This window comes from Danio rerio, chromosome 3, assembly GCF_049306965.1.
Source record: "Danio rerio strain Tuebingen ecotype United States chromosome 3, GRCz12tu, whole genome shotgun sequence".
Lineage (NCBI taxonomy): Eukaryota > Metazoa > Chordata > Actinopteri > Cypriniformes > Danionidae > Danio > Danio rerio.
Window position 1 is genome coordinate 24725335 of NC_133178.1, and position 22552 is coordinate 24747886.

Genomic DNA, 22552 nt, shown 5'->3' on the forward strand with positions numbered 1-22552 from the left:
TATATATATAAAATTATTATTTTTTCCATAGGACAACACTGCATAATATATATATATATTTATTTGGGCGGCACAGTGGTGCAATGGGTAGGGTAACGTTAGCGCTGTCATCTCACAGCAATAGGTTGCTGGTTCGAGCCAGTTAGCATTCTGAGTTTGCATGTTCTCCCTGTGTTCCTCCGGGTGCTCTGGTTTCCCCCTCAAGTTCAAAAACATGCAGTATAGGTGAACAGAATAATCTAAATTGGCCGTAGTGTATGTGTGTGAATGCAAAAGTGTATGGGTGTTTTTCCAATACTGGGTTGCAGAGGGACATCCGCTGCGTAATACATATGCTGGATAAATTGGCAGTTCATTCCCCTGTGGTGACTCCTGATTAATAAAGGGACTAAGCCGAAATAAAGACTGAATGAATGACTATCATTTAACCATGATTTACAGAAGACACTGAAACATCACTCGGTGTTCATAAGTTAACAGTGTTTGCCAGGAATCTTTGAAACAGGAACCATTTGACAATTCTGAGCACTTTTATTAAGCAAATCGTCAGAGACTGTTAAAGTTGTCTCACCCATACTTTAAAAAATTGTATTTTCACAGAAGTAATATTTAATATGCACTCTGTTACTGTTTAAAATAAAATACCTAAAGTTGCGGCCATGTGATTGGCTGATTAGAAAATTGTATTAAGAAGCAGTTAAACAGGTGTACCTAATAAAGTGGCCGGTGAGTGAATACTGCAATGTTAGCATGCTAGAGGAGTTTAAAGTACAGTTCCTGTGTTATGTTTTGGTGTGTGATCATGTGTTGCAATAGCGGGGTTTAAGGGGCGGAATTTGTGGGTAAAGCAAGGGGGGTTGTCATTTTATTCTGATAAATTCTGGTTTGTTTCGGGCGAGCGAAAGTATCCTTATTTATGCTTGGCAAAAGTGCATTAAGGAGAAGTTTAAAGAGATTACACGCATCCTAAACCCTTTTCAATAAATTGTGATTGTTAAAACTCATTTAGAAAGCAAAAGCTGGTGAATGATACTATTACATGTTACATATATATTGTTTATGAGTCTAAAGTTAAACTGTCAATCTTTGGGTTGTCTGTTTCTTTAAAAGGCAGAACGCCCGGGCCAGACTGCGCTGGTCGATGACGTATACACTTTTGATTGGCTGATTTGTCAACGCCTATGTAAGTTACTTATATACGTGTCAGCCTTGCTTTCTAGTCTAATACTTTTACGGTATCGCCTACTGTCAGAAATGTCACTTCGCACAGCTGCATGGGGTTTCGGTGCTCGCCTGAGGGGTGTTTTACAGCCCAGCACGGCCGCTGTTGCTGCCAGAAGAGCGTTCGCGCCTGCGGCTCCTCAGGCTGTGCAGTCCGTGCTGGAGGCCGAGCTGGACTCTATCCGCGCCGCGGGCACATGGAAGGGGGAGCGGGTCATCACTTCCAAACAGGGTCCTCATATCTGCGTAGACGGCAGCAGAGGCGGTGAGCAGCGCTGTTCTGACAGCTAGAGTCAACTATAGCCAAATACTAACCAAACAATAGTACACTAACTTTAACAATAGTGTTATAGCAAACTATTAATTGAGGTAAAGTTGGATTTATATTCGCACATTCGTTCAAAGCCTACTTATGACATGCTCCCTATATTGTTTACCGTGGCACTTGGAATACTCAGTCAGTCATACCATGCAAGTATGACTTGAAAACAACATTAGCACTATTTTATTTGACTGTGAACATCATGTTGTACTTTGATAGTCATTGGCTGCTAATATAGTTTTAGATTTTGCAGATAATACTTTTCTGTAATTATAATTTTAAGGAGCATCTCTGAGTGTGTTAATAAAACCAACTTTACCCCAATGCATAGAGTGCTAATACTAGAAAGTGCTGTGATTAAGGTTGTAGATTATAGGGGACACATAGACTATAGGGATTTAAGCTGTAAATAATGCAATTTTGCTGATAACAGGTGCTTGATGTTTTATCATAAAATTAAACTTTATTCGTAACACTTCTTTCATACTTTATGTAAAAGTCTTATAAAACCTATTTGTAAGTATTAACAAAATTAATGTACATTAGGGCTGCACAATAAATAATTTCAGCATTGATATTGCAATGTTATGTTATCGCAAAGATTTATGCAGGGGTTCTCAAACTTTTTGTATTAGCAAATGCATTCATATCATGTCTTTTAAAAATGTAAATGATTTTTCATTTGTCTTGGACTGCACAGTGAATGACGTGAACTGCATCACTGCTTTTTAAAAAGCAAATTAAGTTACGCATGATGACTGTATAGAGTGAGCAGAGCTAAAAAGCCTTGTCCTTTGACCCCATACTTTCTGTTTTTATTTCAGACATATTAAATTTTTGTGCAAATAACTACTTGGGTTTATCCAGTCATCCCGAGGTGGTGAAAGCAGGAGTAGAGGCTCTGCAGAAATATGGTGCTGGCCTTAGTTCAGTTCGCTTCATCTGCGGCACCCAGGTGAGAGAAAAATACTGTGATTGTACACAACGATAGCAATACATTCAGAAGTTTTCTGAATCAGTCTGTTTTCCAGGACATCCACAAGAACTTGGAGGAGAAACTAGCGCAGTTTCATGAAAGGGAAGACTGTATTCTATATGCAAGCTGCTTCGATGCCAATGCTGGCCTGTTTGAGGTGACTTTACCAGTCAATATTACATACAGAACAGGCGTGAATGGAGTCACTGGTAATGCACTGTAATCGTATATCGGTGCTCTTTGCTTTAGGTCCTGTTGGGTCCTGATGATGCTGTTTTGTCTGATGAACTGAATCATGCCTCCATTATCGATGGCATTCGATTGTGTCGTGCCAAGAGGTTCCGGTACAAGCACATGGACCTGAATGACCTGGAAGAAAAGCTGAAAGAGTCACAGGTGGGTGTAGTTACTGTATTTTACCAATCGCTTAATCTTATTACTGGATTGTATACAAATCAGAGAGGTTTCACCACAAGCTTAAAGGGGTTTTTGTGCAAGGTGATATACAAATGAATCTTAAACTACTGTGTCGGCAGCTTGATATGTTTTTTATAGAATATAAAAGAACCATTTTATTCAACAAGTAAGCAGAATGTTATTTATTTATTGAATTTTTAATGCTATATTAGAAGCATTGGTGACATTCACAACAACATTGATAATAAATATTCACAACATAATTTAGGAACAGAAGTTTCTTAATAAAAATGTGCAAAAAAAACATGCATGTGCCACACCGATAAAAGGTCATATACAATCTTCCAGATTAGTTATTAATAAATATTTTAAAATTATTCCAGGACACACCTTTTAAACTTTTCCCTTTAAAAATTCTCTAATTTCATTTAAAAATATAAATTTCTGTTAAAATATGTTTTATAGTCAAAGTATTTTACACTAATGACAAATTGGTGTCTTTGCCCCTTTCAGAAAATAATCATGTGCAAGTTGTGAGTGGCCAATTCTACATCTTGTGTATAAAACCTGTCCATGTCTGTATTTAAAATAGTTTTCAAAAATGTGTTTTACCGTTGGATTCACTTAATCCAACTTGTTGTTTGTATATTCATCCCATTCCATCCCATTCCATCCCATTTCCATTCTCATTATTGTACAGATTCAACACCGCTAGCAGGTTTTTGAGGATTAAATGTTTTGTTTCTCTCTCTTTACCCACAGTCGTCCCGTCTGAGGTTGGTGGTCACAGATGGCGTGTTTTCCATGGACGGTGATGTGGCTCCTCTGAAGGGTATCTGTGATCTGGCTGAGCAGTATGGAGCGATGGTCTTCATTGATGAATGTCATGCCACAGGATTTATGGGTGCTCGTGGCCGGTGAGTAGACTGGGAAATATAAAAAGAAATGCTTGATAGCAGTTCAGTTGACGGGTTCTGGAAGCAATCATTTCAACATTATTTAATAAAGTTTAACAGCATAATTCTAGGTGAAAATCTACATCTACACATAATTCTGCAGAATTTTCAACAACATGTAAATCCCATTAACAAAATGCATTAATAGTGCATTAGATTGGAATGCTTTCATGTGGTCAAATGCATTTAAAAAGCCAACGAAGACCATCTACCCTCTGAACGTTATGAGACTTATTTTGAGGGGTAGTACCACAATAAAGCATCTTTCGTTTCACCGGATTGGTGTTGTAGAAAGCCATTAAGTAAATTTCCCTTTTGTCTTATTTTCAAATTCAGAAGAAACCAGGATGTTTTAATATTGTTAAATCGCAATTATGGCAATTTTGGATGTTTGACTATTGTGTAAGACTGGTTTAACTGTGTGGGGAAAAAACTATAAAGTGTAACTGGGACATCTGTGCATTGCCTTCCTGCAGAGGGACTGATGAGCTGCTGGGAGTGATGGACAGGGTGCAAATTGTGAATTCCACTCTGGGAAAAGCACTGGGAGGAGCTGCCGGTGTGTAACTAAAACACAGTTATACATAGTCATGCTTTTTTTACCTAAAGGTGTATAGATGTCTATAGACTTTTAGTCGTTAAGTTAATTTGAGCAATTCTTTATATGTTGCAGTTTTATTTGATGTCAAATATCAAAGTGTTAGTGAGAAGGAATTTAATAAGCTTTTTGATATGTCATAATAGCTCCATATTTTAAAAAAAAATGCATACAGGACCAGAGCCGAGGTGATGCAAGCTTTATTTTACAGAAAAAAAGTTTGTTGCAAAACCTCCATACCAGAGAAAAAACACAAATGAAAGGGGGATATTCCTTATAAGGCTGAAGCAAATGTAATGCTTTTATTTGTTTACTATTCTCTTAGGTGGTTACACTGTTGGACCCAAGGCTTTAATTGAGCTTCTGAGACAGCGGTCTCGTCCGTACCTCTTCTCAAACTCCCTCCCGCCTCCAGTGGTGGGCTGTGCCACCCGTGCTGTGGAGCTCCTGCTGGCATCCAATGAAATCGCTCAGTCCATGGCAGCTAAAACCATGAGGTAGGACTGGGCACTCTTTGGTTACATCCTTTAGTGTTACTGTGCTTTATCTTGTGCAGATGTTAGATAAGCAGGGTTAAAACTAACAGAGTTTGCTTTTTCAAAGCTGCAGTCGGTTTTGCAATCAAAACAAAAAGTGCTGACGTTTGCTGGTTTCTGTATGAGAGTGTGAATGCTTTTAAGAATAGAGGGTTTTTAGAGTTGAGCAAGCTAATGAAGGCAGTTCTCGGCAGACTTGTGAACAATGCACTATTGTGCGTCTTTTCTTCTGTCCCAAAGGTTCAGAAACAACATGACCCAGGCAGGGTTCACCATCTCTGGCTCAGCTCACCCCATCTGCCCTGTGATGCTGGGAGATGCTCGCCTCGCTTCACTTATGGCAGATGACATGCTTAAACTGGGTGAGAATCAAGCTCTTTTTTTTCTCTCTCTTGTTTTGAGAGACCAAAGAAACACAGAGAAGTTGCAATGATGTATAAAACACTCTTTACAAACTTTTAATACACAAATACACTTAATTGAACATGTACATAAAGACATCATCAATATATTATATAACTGCAGGTTAATTGTCTTTATATAATAACTTTAGCTGTTAAAAGTTAAAAGCTATAAGTTGTTAGTTAATTAGTTTAAATTATTAGTAACTAATTAAGTGTGGTAACTATTAACCTTAACTTTTCCGAATTTGATTTGTAATGTAGTAGTAATAAATAATAATAATATTAATAATAATAATAATAAATATAGCTGCAAGCAGCAATTGCGGGGCCAAGCAATGCAGAGGCCAATGACAAAGCAGTCCAGAGGCCATGAGCAGCAAGCTCTATAGAGCAGCAGATCAAGTGAAATAATGAGTTCTGAATAGATTTAAAGTTAATTTAACTGGAAATGTAAGCAAAAGACATAAGAATTGGAATAGTTTACTGGTTTATAACTTTTGACCAGTAGGTGGTGCTGTTACCAAATTTATGTGACGTGGTCAGTGTGAGGTGACAATGACATGAGTTACAGCCTCAGATGCAGTTTAGCATTGTACCAGCACATTTGTCGGTGCAGTAAACAACAACCGTTTTGCCTATCAACACAAAATTGATAACTTTTTGCCAGCAAGTCTGAAGATCACGTGATTCAAATTTGGTGAAAATTGGACCAATAGGCTAGGAGGAGTTTGAAAAAGTATTTTTTTAGAACAAATTCAAAATGGCAGACAAAAAGTTTTGTCAATTATGGCATATGGGGCATATCTATGTTTTGAGCATCACGTAAAGAATAATTTGAGCTCAATTCCATCAAAATTAGCATTTGCAGTCAAGCATTATTAACAAATATGTAAGTTTCGTTATTAATATATAATGAATGGTTTATAACTCTTGACCCAAAGGTGACGCTGTCACTAAATTTTTATGATTAGTTCATTATAATGTGACAATGACACAACTAAAATTTGGTGTTAATATCTTTAAGCATCGCTGAGTTACAGCCTCACATGTTGTTTGGCATCCTGCCAGCGCATTTGTTGGTGTACTACACAAGAACCGTTACACCTATCGACACAAATTTGAAAACTTTTTTTCAGCACGGTCTGAAGATGAAATGAGTCAAATTTGGTGAAAATTGGACCAACGGTCTAGGAGGAGTTTGAAAAAGTATGTTTTCAACCAAATTCAAAATGGCGGAAAAAAAAGCTAAGGAAATTATCGCAAATAGAGTCTCTATGCTTTAAGCATGACCTAATGAATAATTTGAGCTCAATTTCATCAAAATTAGCATATGCTGTGAAAAGTTATTACCAAATTTGTAAGTTTCATTATTGATTTATAATTAATGGTTTATAACTCTTGAGCCATAGGTGTTGTCCATAGGTTTGTTGACTGTGATGTGGCAATGACTCGCCTAAAATTTGTTGTCAATATTTTTAGGTATAGCAGAGATACAGCCTCACATGTTGTTTGGCATCATGCCAGCAGATTTGTCTGTGTACTACACAAAGACTGCTTAGCCAATCGACGCAAATTTGATAACTTTTTGTCAGCATGGTCTGAAGATGATCTGAGTCAAATTTGGAGAAAATCGAACCAACGGTATAGGAGGAGTTTGAAAAAGTAGCATATCAATTGGCACAACAAAGCCAGACAGGAAGTTGGTCAAATTATGGATTTGGTATCAATGCTTGCATGACCTTCCAAGGAATCTATCAAGACCAGTCACGTGACAAGGTTAACGCATCAGAAGTTCTTAGCATTTTTCTAAATTTCTTTATAACTTGACTGTAAGGTGGCGCTGTGCACTCTAAGGTGGCGCTTGTGCACTTTCAGGGCATTGAGTTGAACATGCACACCAATTTTGGTGACAATTGACCCAACCATCTTGGACGAGTTCGAAAAAGTAGGTTTTACAAACTCATTATTTTAGAAAAAAAAACTAAACCTTACGATTTTTTAAATTTGGCATCAGTTTGCATTGGCATAAACCATAAAAAAAGAATTTTGAATTTGCCACCTACAGTTCAAGTTATAACCATTTAAAAATTTCAACTTTGGACAAGTGGTGGCGCTAGAGAGCATCGTTTACAAGGTCTCAATTTTGTCCATTTCATAAATCCAATGTACTCCACCCATGTGCCAAATTTCATAACTTTCCTATGAACGGTTATATGGGCTGCCATTCAAATCACGGCGCAAGAAGAATAATACCGAAACAAAAACAATAGCTGCCTCTTGCACCTTTGGTGCATGACCCCTAGTAGTAATAATAATAATAATAATAATAATACAAGTAATAGTAATAATAATAATAATAATTCCTTTACATTTTATTTGGCACTTTTCTGTACACTCAAAGCGCTTTACATGTTTTTGAGGGCAATCTTCTCAACCACCACCAGTGTGCAGCATTCACCTGGCTGACGTGACAGCAGCCATAATACACCAGACCGCACACCAGCTGATTGGTGGAGAGGAGACCGTGATTGGGACAATTATGATATGGGGATGGTTAGGAGGCCATGATGGACTGAGACTAGTGGGCAAATTTGGCCAGGATGCCGGAGCTAAACCCCTACTCTTTTTCAAAGGTTTTTTATGACAGAGAGTCGGGATTCATCATCCGAAAGACGGTGCTCACGGAGCAGAATAGAGTCTCCATCAGTATACTGGGGCGTTAGAACCCACACAAACCGCAGGTTAAGCGCTCCCTGCTGGTCCCACTAACACCACTTCCGGCAGCAACCCAGCTTTCCCATGTGGTCACCCATCTAGGTACTGACCAGGCGCAGCCCTACTTGGCTTCAGTAGGCAACCATGTGAGGGTTGCAGAGAGCTAGCTGCCGGCAATAGTGTGCACCTATTGAAAAGCTGCTTTGAAACAATAATTATTGTGAAAAGCGCTTTACAAATGAACTTGAATTTAATTGATTTTTATCATTTAATTCAGAAATGGTGTAGAACGGACTACTGGTAGCCCATTAATAAAAACTAAATGTTATTATTATAGAAATATTATATTATAAACCAGTATTTTAGGTACTCTTGCTCCATTTACTTGCTTGAGGTTAATTGCATTATAGAAGTCACATAAATGCTCACTTAAAAATATAAATTGTACTGGGTTAGTTTTAGTTTGTTAACAAAGATAGGAGCTTATATAGAAATTATCTAAGAGGTTGCTAGAAAAAAAAATAATGGCTTGCACAACTGATTTAATCATACGCTCTGATAACGAGCACAAGTAACATATAAAATTAAACATACATTAATGAGCAATGTTTTAAAAATGCAATGTTTTGACATGATATTTAGATTTTGACATTGTTTTGATAAATGAATTACTCTTCCTCTGTTTAAAATGTTAAACTTTTATTTTTCTCTCATTCTTATCAGGAGTGTATGTGATCGGTTTCTCCTACCCCGTTGTTCCCAAAGGAAAAGCCCGCATTCGTGTCCAAATCTCTGCAGCTCACACTGATGAGGACATTGACCGAACTGTAGACGCCTTCATACAGACCGGCAGAAAGCACGGTGTCATTTCCTAAAGTCAGAAACACATTCTAAAGGTGTTGACTGTTAGAGTGAGGATTGCGTTACATATCATATAACAAAAAGCTTCTTTAGCTACTGAGATCAAAGAAGGTCAAAGAATATTTGTATATTTTCGATATTGACAATAAATAAATGCTTTTCTCTATGATTGCCAATAGCTTTTTTACAGCAGCTATAAACCAAAAGTGTCTTGACTTTTTTCAGTTGAGACATGTTGCATTTGCATTGCTAGAAAATTTGTACAGATCATGCGTATTGCTGCAACTGTTTATAGATGACTTAGAAAAATTAAATAAAAAGATGATGACATTTAATGTCTTTAATTCATGTCTTCTGCTGTAACATTCATTCATTAATTGTTCTTCAGCTTAGTCCCTTCATTCACCAGGGGTTCACAGCAGAATGAACCGCCAACTTATCCAGCATGTTTTACACAGCGGATGCCCTTCCAGCTACAACCCAGTACTGGGAAACATCCATACACTCAGACACACACACCCTTCACTCTTTCTATTGTCCTGAGTACACAATTCAAGCTTTTTGCTAAACTATATATATTTTTTATTATATTATCACTTTTTTTACATGCACTTTTATACTTTGTAGTTTTAGTTCATTGTTTGTCCACCAGCCATTCTTACATAAAGATGCACTTTTAATGCATTATTACTTAGTTACAATATCTGAGGTATGATATAGTGTCTTTTATATAGTACTGTATATTAAATGAAACCTAAATCATGACATGGAACAAATCCATTTTATGCAGTTTCTTAAAACAATAGCTTCTCCCACGCACACAAAATGGAACAGGGTTACAGCTTATATTATATTAAAAAACATTTTATAAACATTTTATAATATAAACCAGTTAAGAAACTTTGTGGTTTGACCAAAAATGGTTAGACTGCAAAAACGGAAAAGGTACCACATATTAAAAATGGACAATATAATTATATATATATATATATATATATATATATATATATATATATATATATATATATATATATATATATATATATATATATATAATATCTTTTTTATATGCAGTTTTATATTGTGTAGTTTTTAGCTTATTGTTTGCCCACCAGCCATAATACAATATGATTATATTTTCATTTTGGTTTGGAGTATAAATGTAAAAAAAAACCACTGCTGGACAAAGCAATCATTTAATTTAATGACCTTTTACCTCAAAACAAGTTGCTAAGTAATATGTAAGGTTTTGTTTACTGTTTTGTCTCTATTAACTGTTATTTACATATTAATATACTTTTAGCTGAAGGACTCTTTGAACAATGCAGACATTCCGCGCCAAACAGGACAACTAGTTCCGGTCCCACCTCATTGCTTTGTGTTTTTCCCGCCAGTACCTCACTTTTGCACCGCCCGTTTAGTGACGTAACTCCTAAAATATGCTTGTGGACCAATAAGCTGGACGCAAAAGTAACCGAGGGCGGAGTCTGGTTTCAGAGCCAGGCAGGGCTAGAGGTTTTGCCGCGAAAGTCAGCGCGCGTGTTGTTGCAGCACACTTTGTTGGTCTTCACCGACTAATAATTATAGCAATATCTTAATCGATCATCGACAGCACTTATCGAAACTATTTCTTATTATTAGTTTATAACAAGGTGTACATTCCTGAATATTTGCAAGAATGTCGGGATTTGATGATCCAGGAGTTTATTACAGTGACAGCTTTGGTGGAGGAGAAAGCGTCGGCGACGAGGGAGTCGTGAAACGGAGCCAGATCAAGAAGAAGTTCCGTGAGTTTCTGAGGCAGTTCAGAGTCGGAACCGATCGCACTGGATTTACCTACAAATACAGGTATTGTGATAGCAGATGTGTGTACTTGTATATCGATGAATATTTTTTCTCCACTATTAAGATGTAGTTTTACAATGTAGCGTCTACGATTATGTAAATAATTATGCATGATGTAATTTGCGTGTATTTTGTTTCGAATTATTATGTGGAATCGTGAATAATTCTTGTGTGCATCGAATTTAATGTGGATGTTGCTTTTGTCATGTCCGTTTGTCCAATGCATCGTTCGTTTGAATGATTCAGTTAACTCGATTCGCCATTTTGTTTTATTTTTCCTCCTAAAAACTTTTGTCTGTCGTAATTGCGAACATAACTCACTAACAGTTTTGTCTAAAAATATTCACTCTAAAAAGAAACTGAAAAACATTTGAGGACACGTGAATCAATGAATCATTTCGAGTCGGTTCAGTGAGCTGTTTTAATGAACCAGTTCATTTCTAGCAGTTAATTTACTATAGATAAAGAGTACTTTAATTAAATATGTGAATCGTATTTATTCATTTTTCATCAGAGATGAGCTCAAGAGACACTATACTTTGGGAGAGTATTGGATCGAGGTGGAAATGGAGGATTTGGCCAGTTTTGATGAAGATCTATCAGACTGTCTGTACAAACTTCCTGCTGAGAACCTGCCTTTGGTAAGGATAGACTCGTGTTTAATGCATTTTTTTGCTTTCATCATGAATGTAAAAGGAAACTTAAAATACAGTGAGTCAGCTAGTATATTCAAAGATGCAATGTATTATGGTAATTTCTGATTATAACAATAAAATGTAGGATGCTGTTTCCAACCAGTAACAGAAAATATTGTTTTAACTATTTATATATAAATGAATGGCTTTCAAATGGCTCGTTTTGTTATTGTCAGTGACATAATTTTTGTTTCTTGATTTTTATTTTTATTTTTTTGTCTGCACACAAAAATAGACGTTTCTTGTCATGTTTAAGTACATTGCTATGGTGTAAATGTACCTTTGTTGTCCATAAAGGCGTTTTTCACATTTTGAGATGCAGGTGTTGTTATGAAATCAGTTTTGCTTGCGTTCACAATGTTTTGTTATTGACAGTTGGAGGAGGCTGCGCAGGAAGTGGCTGATGAGGTCACACGTCCTCGGCCAGTAGGAGAAGAGACTGTTCAAGACATACAGGTCATGCTGAAGAGCGACGCTCATCCAGCCTCCATCCGCAGTCTGAAGGTGAGACCGTACTTAAGAGAAATATGTTTGGTTACACTACAGCTGACTCGGACTAAGCCGAGAAACTCCTAACTAATTATATCAAGCACAGTTGGTTCTCTTCGATCTTGCAGGGGAGAAATATTTACTGCTGCTGCCACAGATATGAATAATACATTTTAAAGAGTTTTACGAAGACCTTTATAAATCATTTTCAACTGTGGATGACATTGATTTATAGTTTTCTGAATCCACTAGACCTCACTAGGATATTGAGTGAACAGAGGAAAATTCCAGAGTCAGATTCAACCCAGCAGGAAGTAGCAGAAGTGATCAAAGCTTTACCTATAGGAAAAGCTGCGGGATCGAACGGTTTTGCCTCTTCTTCTGACATCTATTTTTAAAGATTATCTCTCAGATCTCGCCCCATTAATATTAGATGTTTATATGGAGGCTCTTCAGAGAGATTAACTGCAACAATGTTACAAGTCTTCAGTAGTCTTAGTTAGTTAGTTTATTGCTATAGCACATTTTTTACAACACAAAAATGTGTTGTTGCCCAAAGTGCTGAACACAATCAATACTAAAAATAAATTTAAAAAGGTTAAAGGTACTTGCAACTGTAAAAGCTATCATCTATTATCACTGATTCAACAAGATATGACAATTTTGTCAAAGATACTTGCCAACCGCTTGGCGATACCATCTCTTTTACATCTTGTTAGATCACCGTCTCCATGCTAGATAAATAAGATCCAGCCCCAGATGCCAGATCTTGTCAGTAAATGTCGGTTTCTCCTGGTATCTGGTCACCAAGTCAGCAGAGTTTCCAATACCCAAACTTGTTGACCATTATTCAACTGATTTAACAATCTCCTATCAGTATAAGGGTAGACTGGGAAAGCCTGAGAGGAGCAGAAGCAAGAGACGAAGTAATGATGATAAAGAAAGAGCAGTTTATTGAATAATCGTAGTTGTGTATGGTTCAATGCTCAGAATTCTTCTGACCAGGATAAATCCAACAAGTGTTATTATACCACAAGCGGCAACAATGGAAAACTAGTGCTTCACAACATTGTCCAGAGACAATACAGACCTTGAAATGGAGACATTCATCTCTTACTCATGAAAACAAGTGTCGCTTGAATCCAGTCATAAGATTATAACAATATGGGAAAATGAAATGGTAACTATAAATATATATAATAATAAAATCTAAAAACTTAATAACATGACAACTAATAATCAGATCATTAACTACTGATCAATACAGTCATATAATGATAATTACAAAAGTCACTTATGATTTAAATAAAATATTTAAATGAAGAATAAATGAATATAAGCAAACGAAAATAAAACGCAACACAAATGAATGGTTGCTTTTTTGAAACAAACTCAAGTTTGCTACATGGATTCTCAGATCCTTAGTTAGATTCTTCAATTTGGACCTAGTAGGCTTCATTAGAGGTCTAAATTGTTTTTCATTACAGCTGACTGCTCACTCACAAATGAAAATGTGCTCTCTTTGAAGTGAGAATGAGCTTGTTTCATCTATTAAACCCTAAACAATAATGTGTGATCAACTTTTATTGTGTTTAACAAAGGAATGGAGCTTTAAAACAACTTGAGTGAGCGCGAATGATGAGTCAAGTTTTATTTTTGGTTGAATATTCCTACAATGAGACATTTTGTGTTTGTAAATGTAATGTTGTTTGTTCTTCACAGTCAGAGCAGGTTTCGCGTCTGGTGAAGATTCCCGGGATCATCATCTCCTCTACTGCTGTGAGGGCCAAAGCCACCAGAGTGTGTCTTCAGTGCCGCGGATGCAGAGCGGTGATCAGCAACATCCCTCTGCCACCGGGGCTGCAGGGTTACGCTCTGCCTCGCAAGTGCAACACGTGAGGATTTCTCTTTGCGTTTAACCTTAATTAATAACTATTGCAGCTGTAACATACCTGTTAATCAATTTTTGTGTGTATTGGTAAAATACAATGAAGTTTTCTTTGTCTTTACTCTTGAAAATGTCATGCTTGGCTGTAATATATATTTTTATTCTGATCAAAACGTAACCATTCAGGCATATTGGATCAAGAATCATGTGATATTAAAAGATCGAACAAAACTCTTGGTTTAACACATTTGTCGAAGTCTTGTAATCATTTAATGTAAAATTCCTATTTAAGTACGTAAACGAATAATTTAAGTTTGTTGTTTTTATTTTTTTGCTGTGTATTTTATATGATTTCTATGAATGTAAATTAAATTAATGTGCACTCTAAAGTGATATTTCTTCCATATCTCTTTTGTTTGTCCCACAGTGAGCAGGCAGGGCGTGTCAAGTGCCCTGTGGATCCATATTTCATCATTCCAGACCGCTGTGTGTGTGTGGATTTCCAGACTCAGCGTCTGCAGGAAGCTCCTGATGCCGTTCCTCATGGAGAGATGCCACGACACATGCAGCTCTACTGCGACAGGTACATGTCACACACAACATATATAATCTCCTGAAGATCTATAGAGAAAGGACCATTGTAACTTTACTGTCATTGGGTACATTTACAAGGACACCAATAATGCGAATATATATATATATATATATATATATATATATATATATATATATATATATATATATATATATATATATATATATATATATATATATTTTTTTTTTTTTTTTTATATATATATATAATTTTTTTTAATCAGATTGACACGATACTCTGATTAAGAGTCGACTATATATATATACACAGTGTTTTTTTTTTTTTTGAATAATTTAGTTTGATTAAGGACATAACCGAACTAAACAGAAATTGGATTAAAACATTACGTGGAGTATGCAGATTTTAGTCTTATTATCGAAGTGCAGTACAGACATGTAAACGGCTTAAACTATTATTGTCATGTAGGATTTTCGCCGCATTTTGTGACAGGATAGTCCATATGCACACGGCTGTTTGACAATATTCTCTGCACCTACCGAGTCAGTGAAGGACCACAGACACCTCCATCACGAAATGCGGTATCAAATTCTAGTAAAACAACACTCGTCCAGCAGTTCATTCTCGCATCCAATATCTTGTCACGGGGGGCATGCATGAAATCTTCCTAAATGAAAGGGAAAGTGCCAAGCTGCAATTAAAGCCAACAAATTAAAAATGAAAGGCCTAAAATTGAGGAAATGTGGATCGCAGTGAAGCAATGATGGAAACCATGTTATTGTCTAATTCAGATTACAGCAAATAATTTGATTACTGATGTCCATGGAAACTGTCATTATTCAGTTATAAGGAATTTGTCATTTTTCTCAAGATTTCATATGGATGTTTCAGTGGGCAACACTGCTGTGACTTTTATTGTCGGACGATTGTGTTAAAAAAAATAAATAAATAGAATATAAATGGATGCATCTACTCAATTATAGATCATGCCGAGTATACTATAATTGTAATGAACATCTTTAAATAATCTTTGATTAAAACTAATTAAATTGTTTTTCTATTTGTTGCATTATCTTTTTTTTTTATAAATCCCAAAAAATGAGGTTCATAAACTTTTATATTGCCCAAAAAAGTAGGTAATTCTTTAGACAAATAGATGTGCTCTTTATAATATGTACAAAAGATACCAATCTTTAATCTGTCATTTTGTGTTGTCATGTAGTCAAAGTTTCCAAAAGGGCAGAATATGTCTAATGTAAAACTCCTATGTCTCATGTAAAAAGAAGAGAAGAGTAAAAAAAAAAAAAGAAATAAGATGAAATGATAAACGAGTGATGTGTGTTTTAATAGGGTGGAGAAAATAAGCTTGTGCTTCATCCCGCTCCATTTCGACCATGCTGAGATGTATTTTGTTTAAAGAATTGTTTAGTGTAGGATTTTTCTGTTTAAACTAAATAAAATCAAAGGTAATCGATTAATGATCTAATTTAAATGTTAGAAAAAAATTTTATTCCACATAATGATTTGCAGTACCATTATGGCATTTTGTGATTTTGCAAATCAACAACATGAATCAAATATATCTAGAGAGCTGTGTAATAAATAATAAAATGCTTCTCATTCCTATGTTTAAACACATTTCTTTTGCCAGATACTTGTGTGATCGTGTAGTACCAGGCAACAGAGTGACAGTCATGGGCATCTACTCCATCAAGAAGGTGGCGCAGACCAAAGCCAAAGGCCGTGATAAGGGAACTGGTGTTGGCATTCGCTCGGCATATCTGCGTGTTGTCGGCATTGATGTGGACACTGAAGGAGCAGGTCGAAACTTGTCTTTGGTCTCAAAGTGCGTGTCCTTTTGTTTTGTTTTTTTTACTTATGCCATTGTTTTCATCTTTTAGGCCGTGGTGCCACTGGTTCAGTTTCTCCCCAAGAAGAAGAGGAGTTAAGATCTCTGGCTGCTTCTCCCTCTGTTTATGACTCTCTGGCTCGCTCTCTCGCCCCGTCCATCTATGGCAGTGATGACCTGAAAAAAGCTATCGCCTGCCTGCTGTTCGGCGGCTCCAGGAAGAGGTGAGAAGACACTGGATTAGACTACTTCTTTAAATGTAATGTGTTTGGCATCTTTCTCATCTGCTTGAACGGGTGTTTGTTAGGTTGCCTGATGGTCTGACACGCAGAGGGGATATTAACCTGCTGATGCTGGGAGATCCAGGCACAGCCAAGTCTCAACTGCTGAAGTTTGTTGAGAGATGCTCTCCAATTGGGGTAAGACTGTGATGAAGGTGGAGCATCACTTATTTATTTATCTTATTTAGTTATCTTATTAGCTTTTTTATTACATATGATTAAAAAGGGGTCTTTACTGTTGGTGTAACTATTGTGACACAAGAAATCTTTGCGAAACCGACAATACAATAGTTTCTTCTTATTTTTTTTAATTATTAACAGTGTTGTATTAGTAAAATATTTTTATTGTTGCCATATTTAATCATATCAGTGTATAAATGAAGTGTTATTATTGTATGTGAATGCATTTTTTGTGATGTTCGTGTGTTTATTAAGCTAATAGATTATTAAATACGTTTATTGTTGTAAATATTTCTAAATTACATGCAGTTTATTTTATAGTTAAGCTTTTTTAATGATTGGTACTTGACAGAATATTTAACTATGTTGTATTTCATCATAACTACAATATTTGTTTACTTTCGCTATGTTTTCATATGCTATTGTGTTTTTTTTTTTTTAAATGTCACATTTAAGTATAAATATATTAGGCAGTAAATATATTTATTTTCTGGAATGTGTTTGAAGAATTATAGAAAGATTTTATCTAAAACGTTGCAACATAACCGATTAATAAAAAATAAAAAAATTAATCAAGCTTCGCTTTCTGTCAGGTCTACACCTCTGGAAAGGGCAGCAGTGCAGCTGGTTTGACCGCCTCTGTTCTTCGGGACCCCACCACTCGTGGTTTTGTCATGGAGGGAGGCGCTATGGTGTTAGCTGATGGTGGAGTCGTCTGCATCGATGAGTTTGACAAGGTTTGAGCCGTCTGCATTTCTAGAGCATGCATGTTACCTTCATGCAGTCCTGTGTGCTAAACAGTCTTTTCTTTTCACAAGATGAGAGAGGATGATAGAGTCGCAATCCATGAGGCCATGGAGCAGCAGACCATCTCTATTGCAAAGGTAACAGGCTGTACTGACAAATAGCATTCCACTACACGTTTAATTATTTCTTTATAGCATTCACAACACATTTTATTTTATTGTTTTAATGTGGTGTTTTTATTGTTTTTAAAACACTTAAATTTCAGAGACTGTATTTTTATTTTGTATTATTTCTTTAACATGTACAATCACACTGGTGTGATCAGTCTTGGCTGGTCCCTTACACTCAGTGTTTAAATTGATCAGTTGCTAAATTCAAATCTGCTTTGTTGTGATTTGCTTGCACTGAGCCAGAGAAAGACACGCAGGGCATTTGTCATAAATCACTGTTGTTAAACAACTTTTATTTTAGGTTTCAGACTTTTAATGCACAAAAGTGCAAGCAAGTCATAACATTTTTAGTTTGTGAAATATACACTTATAACTACAGAGATGGAAGTAATTATTCTTAAACGTAACTTGATATATTATGTTTATGAGATGATAATTTAGGCTACTAGTATTAATGTTTACTTTATTCTTTTCCTAGTTAAACAATCATATGCTTTCTTGCATTTCTGGAGAATTTTGATGAATCAACCTATCTAATCTCTCCGCTGCATTGTAGACTAACATGTCAGCATCCCATCACATGTCATAAAGCAAATATTATCATTATTAAAGGGGTAGTTCACCCAAAAATAAAAATAGTTACTCCCCCTCACATGGTTTTAAACGTTTATGCTTGACTATATTTTGTTGAAAACAAAGATGATATTTTGAGAGAAAAAGCTGATAACTTGTAACCATTCACTTTCTTAGTAGGAAAAACAAATACTAAAGAAGTCAATGGTTACAGCTTTACAGGGTTCTTCAGAAGAAATCTTGTGTTTAATTACTCTAAGTAATTCTCATTTAAATAACATGTGTTTCCACCCGAAGGCTGGCATCACCACCACTCTGAACTCGCGCTGCTCTGTATTAGCTGCCGCCAACTCTGTGTTTGGTCGCTGGGATGACACAAAGGGAGAGGACAACATTGACTTCATGCCCACCATTCTGTCTCGATTCGACATGATCTTCATCATCAAAGATCATCACGACCAACAGCGAGACATGGTGGGTGATCAAAACATTCATGCAAGAGTTCATGTTTAAATCAGTTTGAAATAAGTTAACCAACATTTTGTATGTAGACTTTGGCTCGACACGTGATGAATGTTCACCTGAGCGCTCAAACGCAGACGGAGGGGGTCGAGGGAGAGATTCCTCTGGCCACGTTGAAGAAATACATCGCCTATTCTAGAGTGTAAGTCTAGCTCATAGTCTGTAAGAACATGACGTATTATCTATTCGTGTTGACCATAATGTGTTGTTGACAAACAGAAAATGTGGACCTCGACTGTCTGCGGCGGCTGCAGAGAAGCTGAAGAACAGATACGTGTTGATGAGAAGCGGAGCGAAGGAGCATGAGAGAGAGACTGACAGACGAGTGTCCATCCCTATCACTGTTAGGTGAGCTCTCAATTCAGTGTTTTAATGCCTGTTGGTACTTGTTTTGTCAAATTTGGGCCATAGAAAACCTTTAACGGTTTGCGTAAAGGTTAAAGGCATATCTTGATGTTTCCTTGCCAAATTCTAGCCAATATGTTCATATTTGTTTAAAAAAGAAAAAGAGCAGGTTTTTAAAGTGTTAAATAGACACATGCTTGGTGTTCACACAGTTTGTTACTGTGCTTTACAAGTGTAGCATGCTTTAAAAGCCCTCTGTTTTACCATGTTTTTATTAGCTTAATAGTAGCTTGTTTAAAAGGAGTATAAGGTTTTAGCACAACTTTTTAACGTTTTAGCGCACTTCTAGCATGTTTGTAGCGTAATTTAATTCACTTTTAGCATGTTTTTGCATTTTGTCAGCATGTTACTAGCACAACTTGAAGCACTAATGGCCTCAAGTAACAGGCCGCCTTTGTGATATGTATAATGTGCCAGGAGGGTGAAATAATTCAAGACACATTAGCAGTGTTTATATATGGCCAGAGTAGATTTAACTCTGCTAACATGTAGCTTACTTAGCATGAGTTGATGCACGTTTATCGTTTTTCCAGTACTTTGCTATCATGGTTTTAGCAGTGTTAACTACTGTTACTTTGCTAGCAGTGCTTGAAACTGATAGAAACATGTTTGCAGTGTGTTAAATTATAATAGAAACATGCTACCTTACATACAAACAAGGTTAATTATGTTGTATTTTGTTCTGTCTGGAGCCAGCACCTAAGCTTTTCACTCATCATAGCACACGTGCTGCTGATGATGTGACAATAAAAGTGATTTGATTTGATTTGATTTGAAGCTCATTAGCCTGTATTTATACAGTCAGCGTTCAGCAATGAGCACAGTACACTGTACCAAGCACTAGCTTGTTGTGTTAGACCTTATTAATACGTAATATTTGATGGTTTGTGGTCTTGTAGGCAGCTAGAGGCCGTGGTGCGCATTGCGGAGTCACTTGCTAAGATGAAGCTGCAGCCCATCGCTGGAGAAGAAGAGGTGGACGAGGCTCTGAGACTCTTCCAAGTGTCCACGCTGGATGCTGCTCTGTCCGGCAGCCTCTCCGGTCAGTGTGTAGATCTGTATAGCAGAGAATGCACTGCAAGTGTGCGTTAAGAATAAAATGACTGTTTGGTAATTTATGTACAATATATAATGTAATTATATAATTAACAAAATATAATAATATTTATAAATGGCAATATAATCTAAATGGAAAATATATAGTGACACTTTAAGGCTTGTAAACACCGGGACGCTTTTCGTTAGTGTTTATCTTCAGCATTTTTCTAGATGTTTTTCCGGATTCAAGCCCAAGCAATATTCGCTGGCGTCGAGCAGAAGAGTATGCAAAATCACTCCTTGACGTTAGATGGCGCGAAGCAACTTTAAGCTTCTGACACCCACTTGTAACAGAAGACAGAAAGTTGACATGCTTGTTGTTAAAGTTGCTGACGATTTGAACAAGCATGGATGTTTCAAGTAGCAGCTCCAGCTCTAGCGATGAAGAAATGATTGTTCACCAGTGCAATAAGCAGCTCCACGTTCATATCGCCTCTGGGCATTTTCTTCAATGTGCGCTCGCATTGGCAGTTTTGCGCTTGAGTGCCTCCAAGTGCTGTTTACTGAAACTTCAGCAGCTCCGTGCGCGTGAACAAAAGTGCCAATCTGATTGGTGGGGAAGGTTTGATGCGGTGCGTCAAAACAAAAAAACACGCATGAGGCATTTCTTAAATGACGCTTTTACGCCTGCCGTTTTCTGTGTTGGTGTGCACGATCACATTGTCACCCTTTTAGTCACAAGGTGTTAAACGTTGACTGAAAACGCAAGCAAAAAGCAACCCAGTGTGAACAGGCCTTTACATTTTAATGTTCCATTTATTAAAGGGACAGTTTACACAAAACTGAACTCTGTCATTATTTACTCTGCCTTGTTTCAAACATGTTTGACTTCTATCGAACAAATTAAAAGTCTTTTGCTGAATGCTGGAAACATGTAGCCATTACCTTCCATAGTATTTTTCATACAATGGAAGTCAGTGGTTTCAGGTCTTCAGCTGTCTTCAAACTGTCTGTGAACTGTCCCTTTAAACATTAATCAGGATTTCTAATTAAACTAGCATTTACTAGTCTCAGATAATGCTAATTTAATACACACAACTTTGCATTTTAATAATGCATTTGCAAAAATAATTTTGAAACTGAGCTAACATTAGCATTGAACTTTTCTATTAACTAATATTATATTGTCATGAAAATTGTAGCACATATAATGCTTGTTATGTATGTTTGTTAAAGTTATTGGATATCCTCAATAGTGTGGTTAAAAATATCGACTTCACTACTCGGTACTAAAAGTCCATTTCCTTTTAACATTTTTAAACATCGCTCATTGGTAATTATGTTCACATGCTCAACAGAATTCACTGCGATTGGCTGTGAAGGTCATCCATTTACCACTCTTCAGCTAAAGGGACTTGAAGCTTTTCAAAGTCTCGCCTGTCAGCTGGTCTGTGTTGTTTGTACTGTGTTAAGCGGTGAACTGAACTTCATGGCCAATCACAGTCATTTCTCTTGAGGACATAAACACAATGGCAAATTAGCGGTGTTTAGGAATGCGCTCAAATATTTGGTATTGAATGCGCACATGTTTGGTACCGAACTTGATACTTTTGAAAACACTGAAGTTAACTAATAGGCCCAATTGTAAAGTGTTGCCAAATGTCACGTTGCAGGTGTTGAAGGGTTTACCACTCAGGAGGATCAGGAGATGATCTCCCGCATCGAAAAACAGCTGAAGAGACGCTTCGCCATCGGCTCGCAGGTGTCTGAGCACAGCATCATACAGGACTTCGCCAAACAGGTGAGCTCACAAATCAATGTTTCACTTGATTAAAGTGATGTACTGTGAGTTTAGATGGTCCTTAAAATGCCGTGTTCTCCCTCTCTCTGAACAGAAATATCCAGAGCACGCTATTCAAAAGGTCCTTTACCTGATGTTGAGGAGAGGTGAACTGCAGCACCGCATGCAGAGGAAGGTGCTTTACAGGGTCAAATAGATGAACGCTTTGGGTTTACTTCATAAGAGTCTGGTGGGTGTCCAAATACATAACAGAAATGAAATGCAACTCAGAATTATTGTACATAGTTGTCTGGACACTTTATTGCTGGAGATATGTGCTGTGTATCATTCTTGCTTGTTGTTATAGCTTTGTGTGGTTTAAAGTGTTACAAATACAACAGTATGCTCTACTGTCTACTTTCAATGAAAAAAAGTTTAATTAAAAATCCACTTTAATTGATTGTCAAACTAAAGAATGCAGCCTTTTTGTATGGGAATTTATTAAAGCAGTTAAGAAACAAAGTTTTTGCC

The 22552-nt window shown here is 36.7% G+C and overlaps 2 protein-coding genes across 2 annotated transcripts; both read left to right on the forward strand.

Moving 5' to 3' along the window:
* The first annotated feature begins 1166 nt into the window (after positions 1–1166).
* Positions 1167–9354, forward strand: gcat (glycine C-acetyltransferase). The gene is made up of 9 exons (NM_001172554.1): positions 1167–1486; positions 2368–2498; positions 2575–2676; positions 2769–2915; positions 3699–3853; positions 4369–4451; positions 4816–4987; positions 5267–5388; positions 8869–9354. Exons 1-9 carry the CDS (start codon positions 1255–1257, stop codon positions 9018–9020), a joined length of 1296 nt encoding a protein of 431 aa, NP_001166025.1. The 5' UTR covers positions 1167–1254; the 3' UTR covers positions 9021–9354.
* A 1229-nt stretch (positions 9355–10583) lies between these two features.
* On the forward strand, positions 10584–22543 carry mcm5 (minichromosome maintenance complex component 5). The gene is given in 16 exon segments (NM_178436.3): positions 10584–10854; positions 11366–11492; positions 11922–12050; positions 13758–13930; positions 14351–14506; positions 16128–16297; positions 16378–16549; positions 16633–16744; positions 17380–17523; positions 17605–17670; positions 18574–18750; positions 18828–18940; positions 19018–19146; positions 20103–20245; positions 21915–22042; positions 22137–22543. Coding segments are annotated over 16 exon segments (2211 nt in total). The 5' UTR covers positions 10584–10684; the 3' UTR covers positions 22239–22543.
* The last annotated feature ends 9 nt before the right edge of the window (positions 22544–22552 follow it).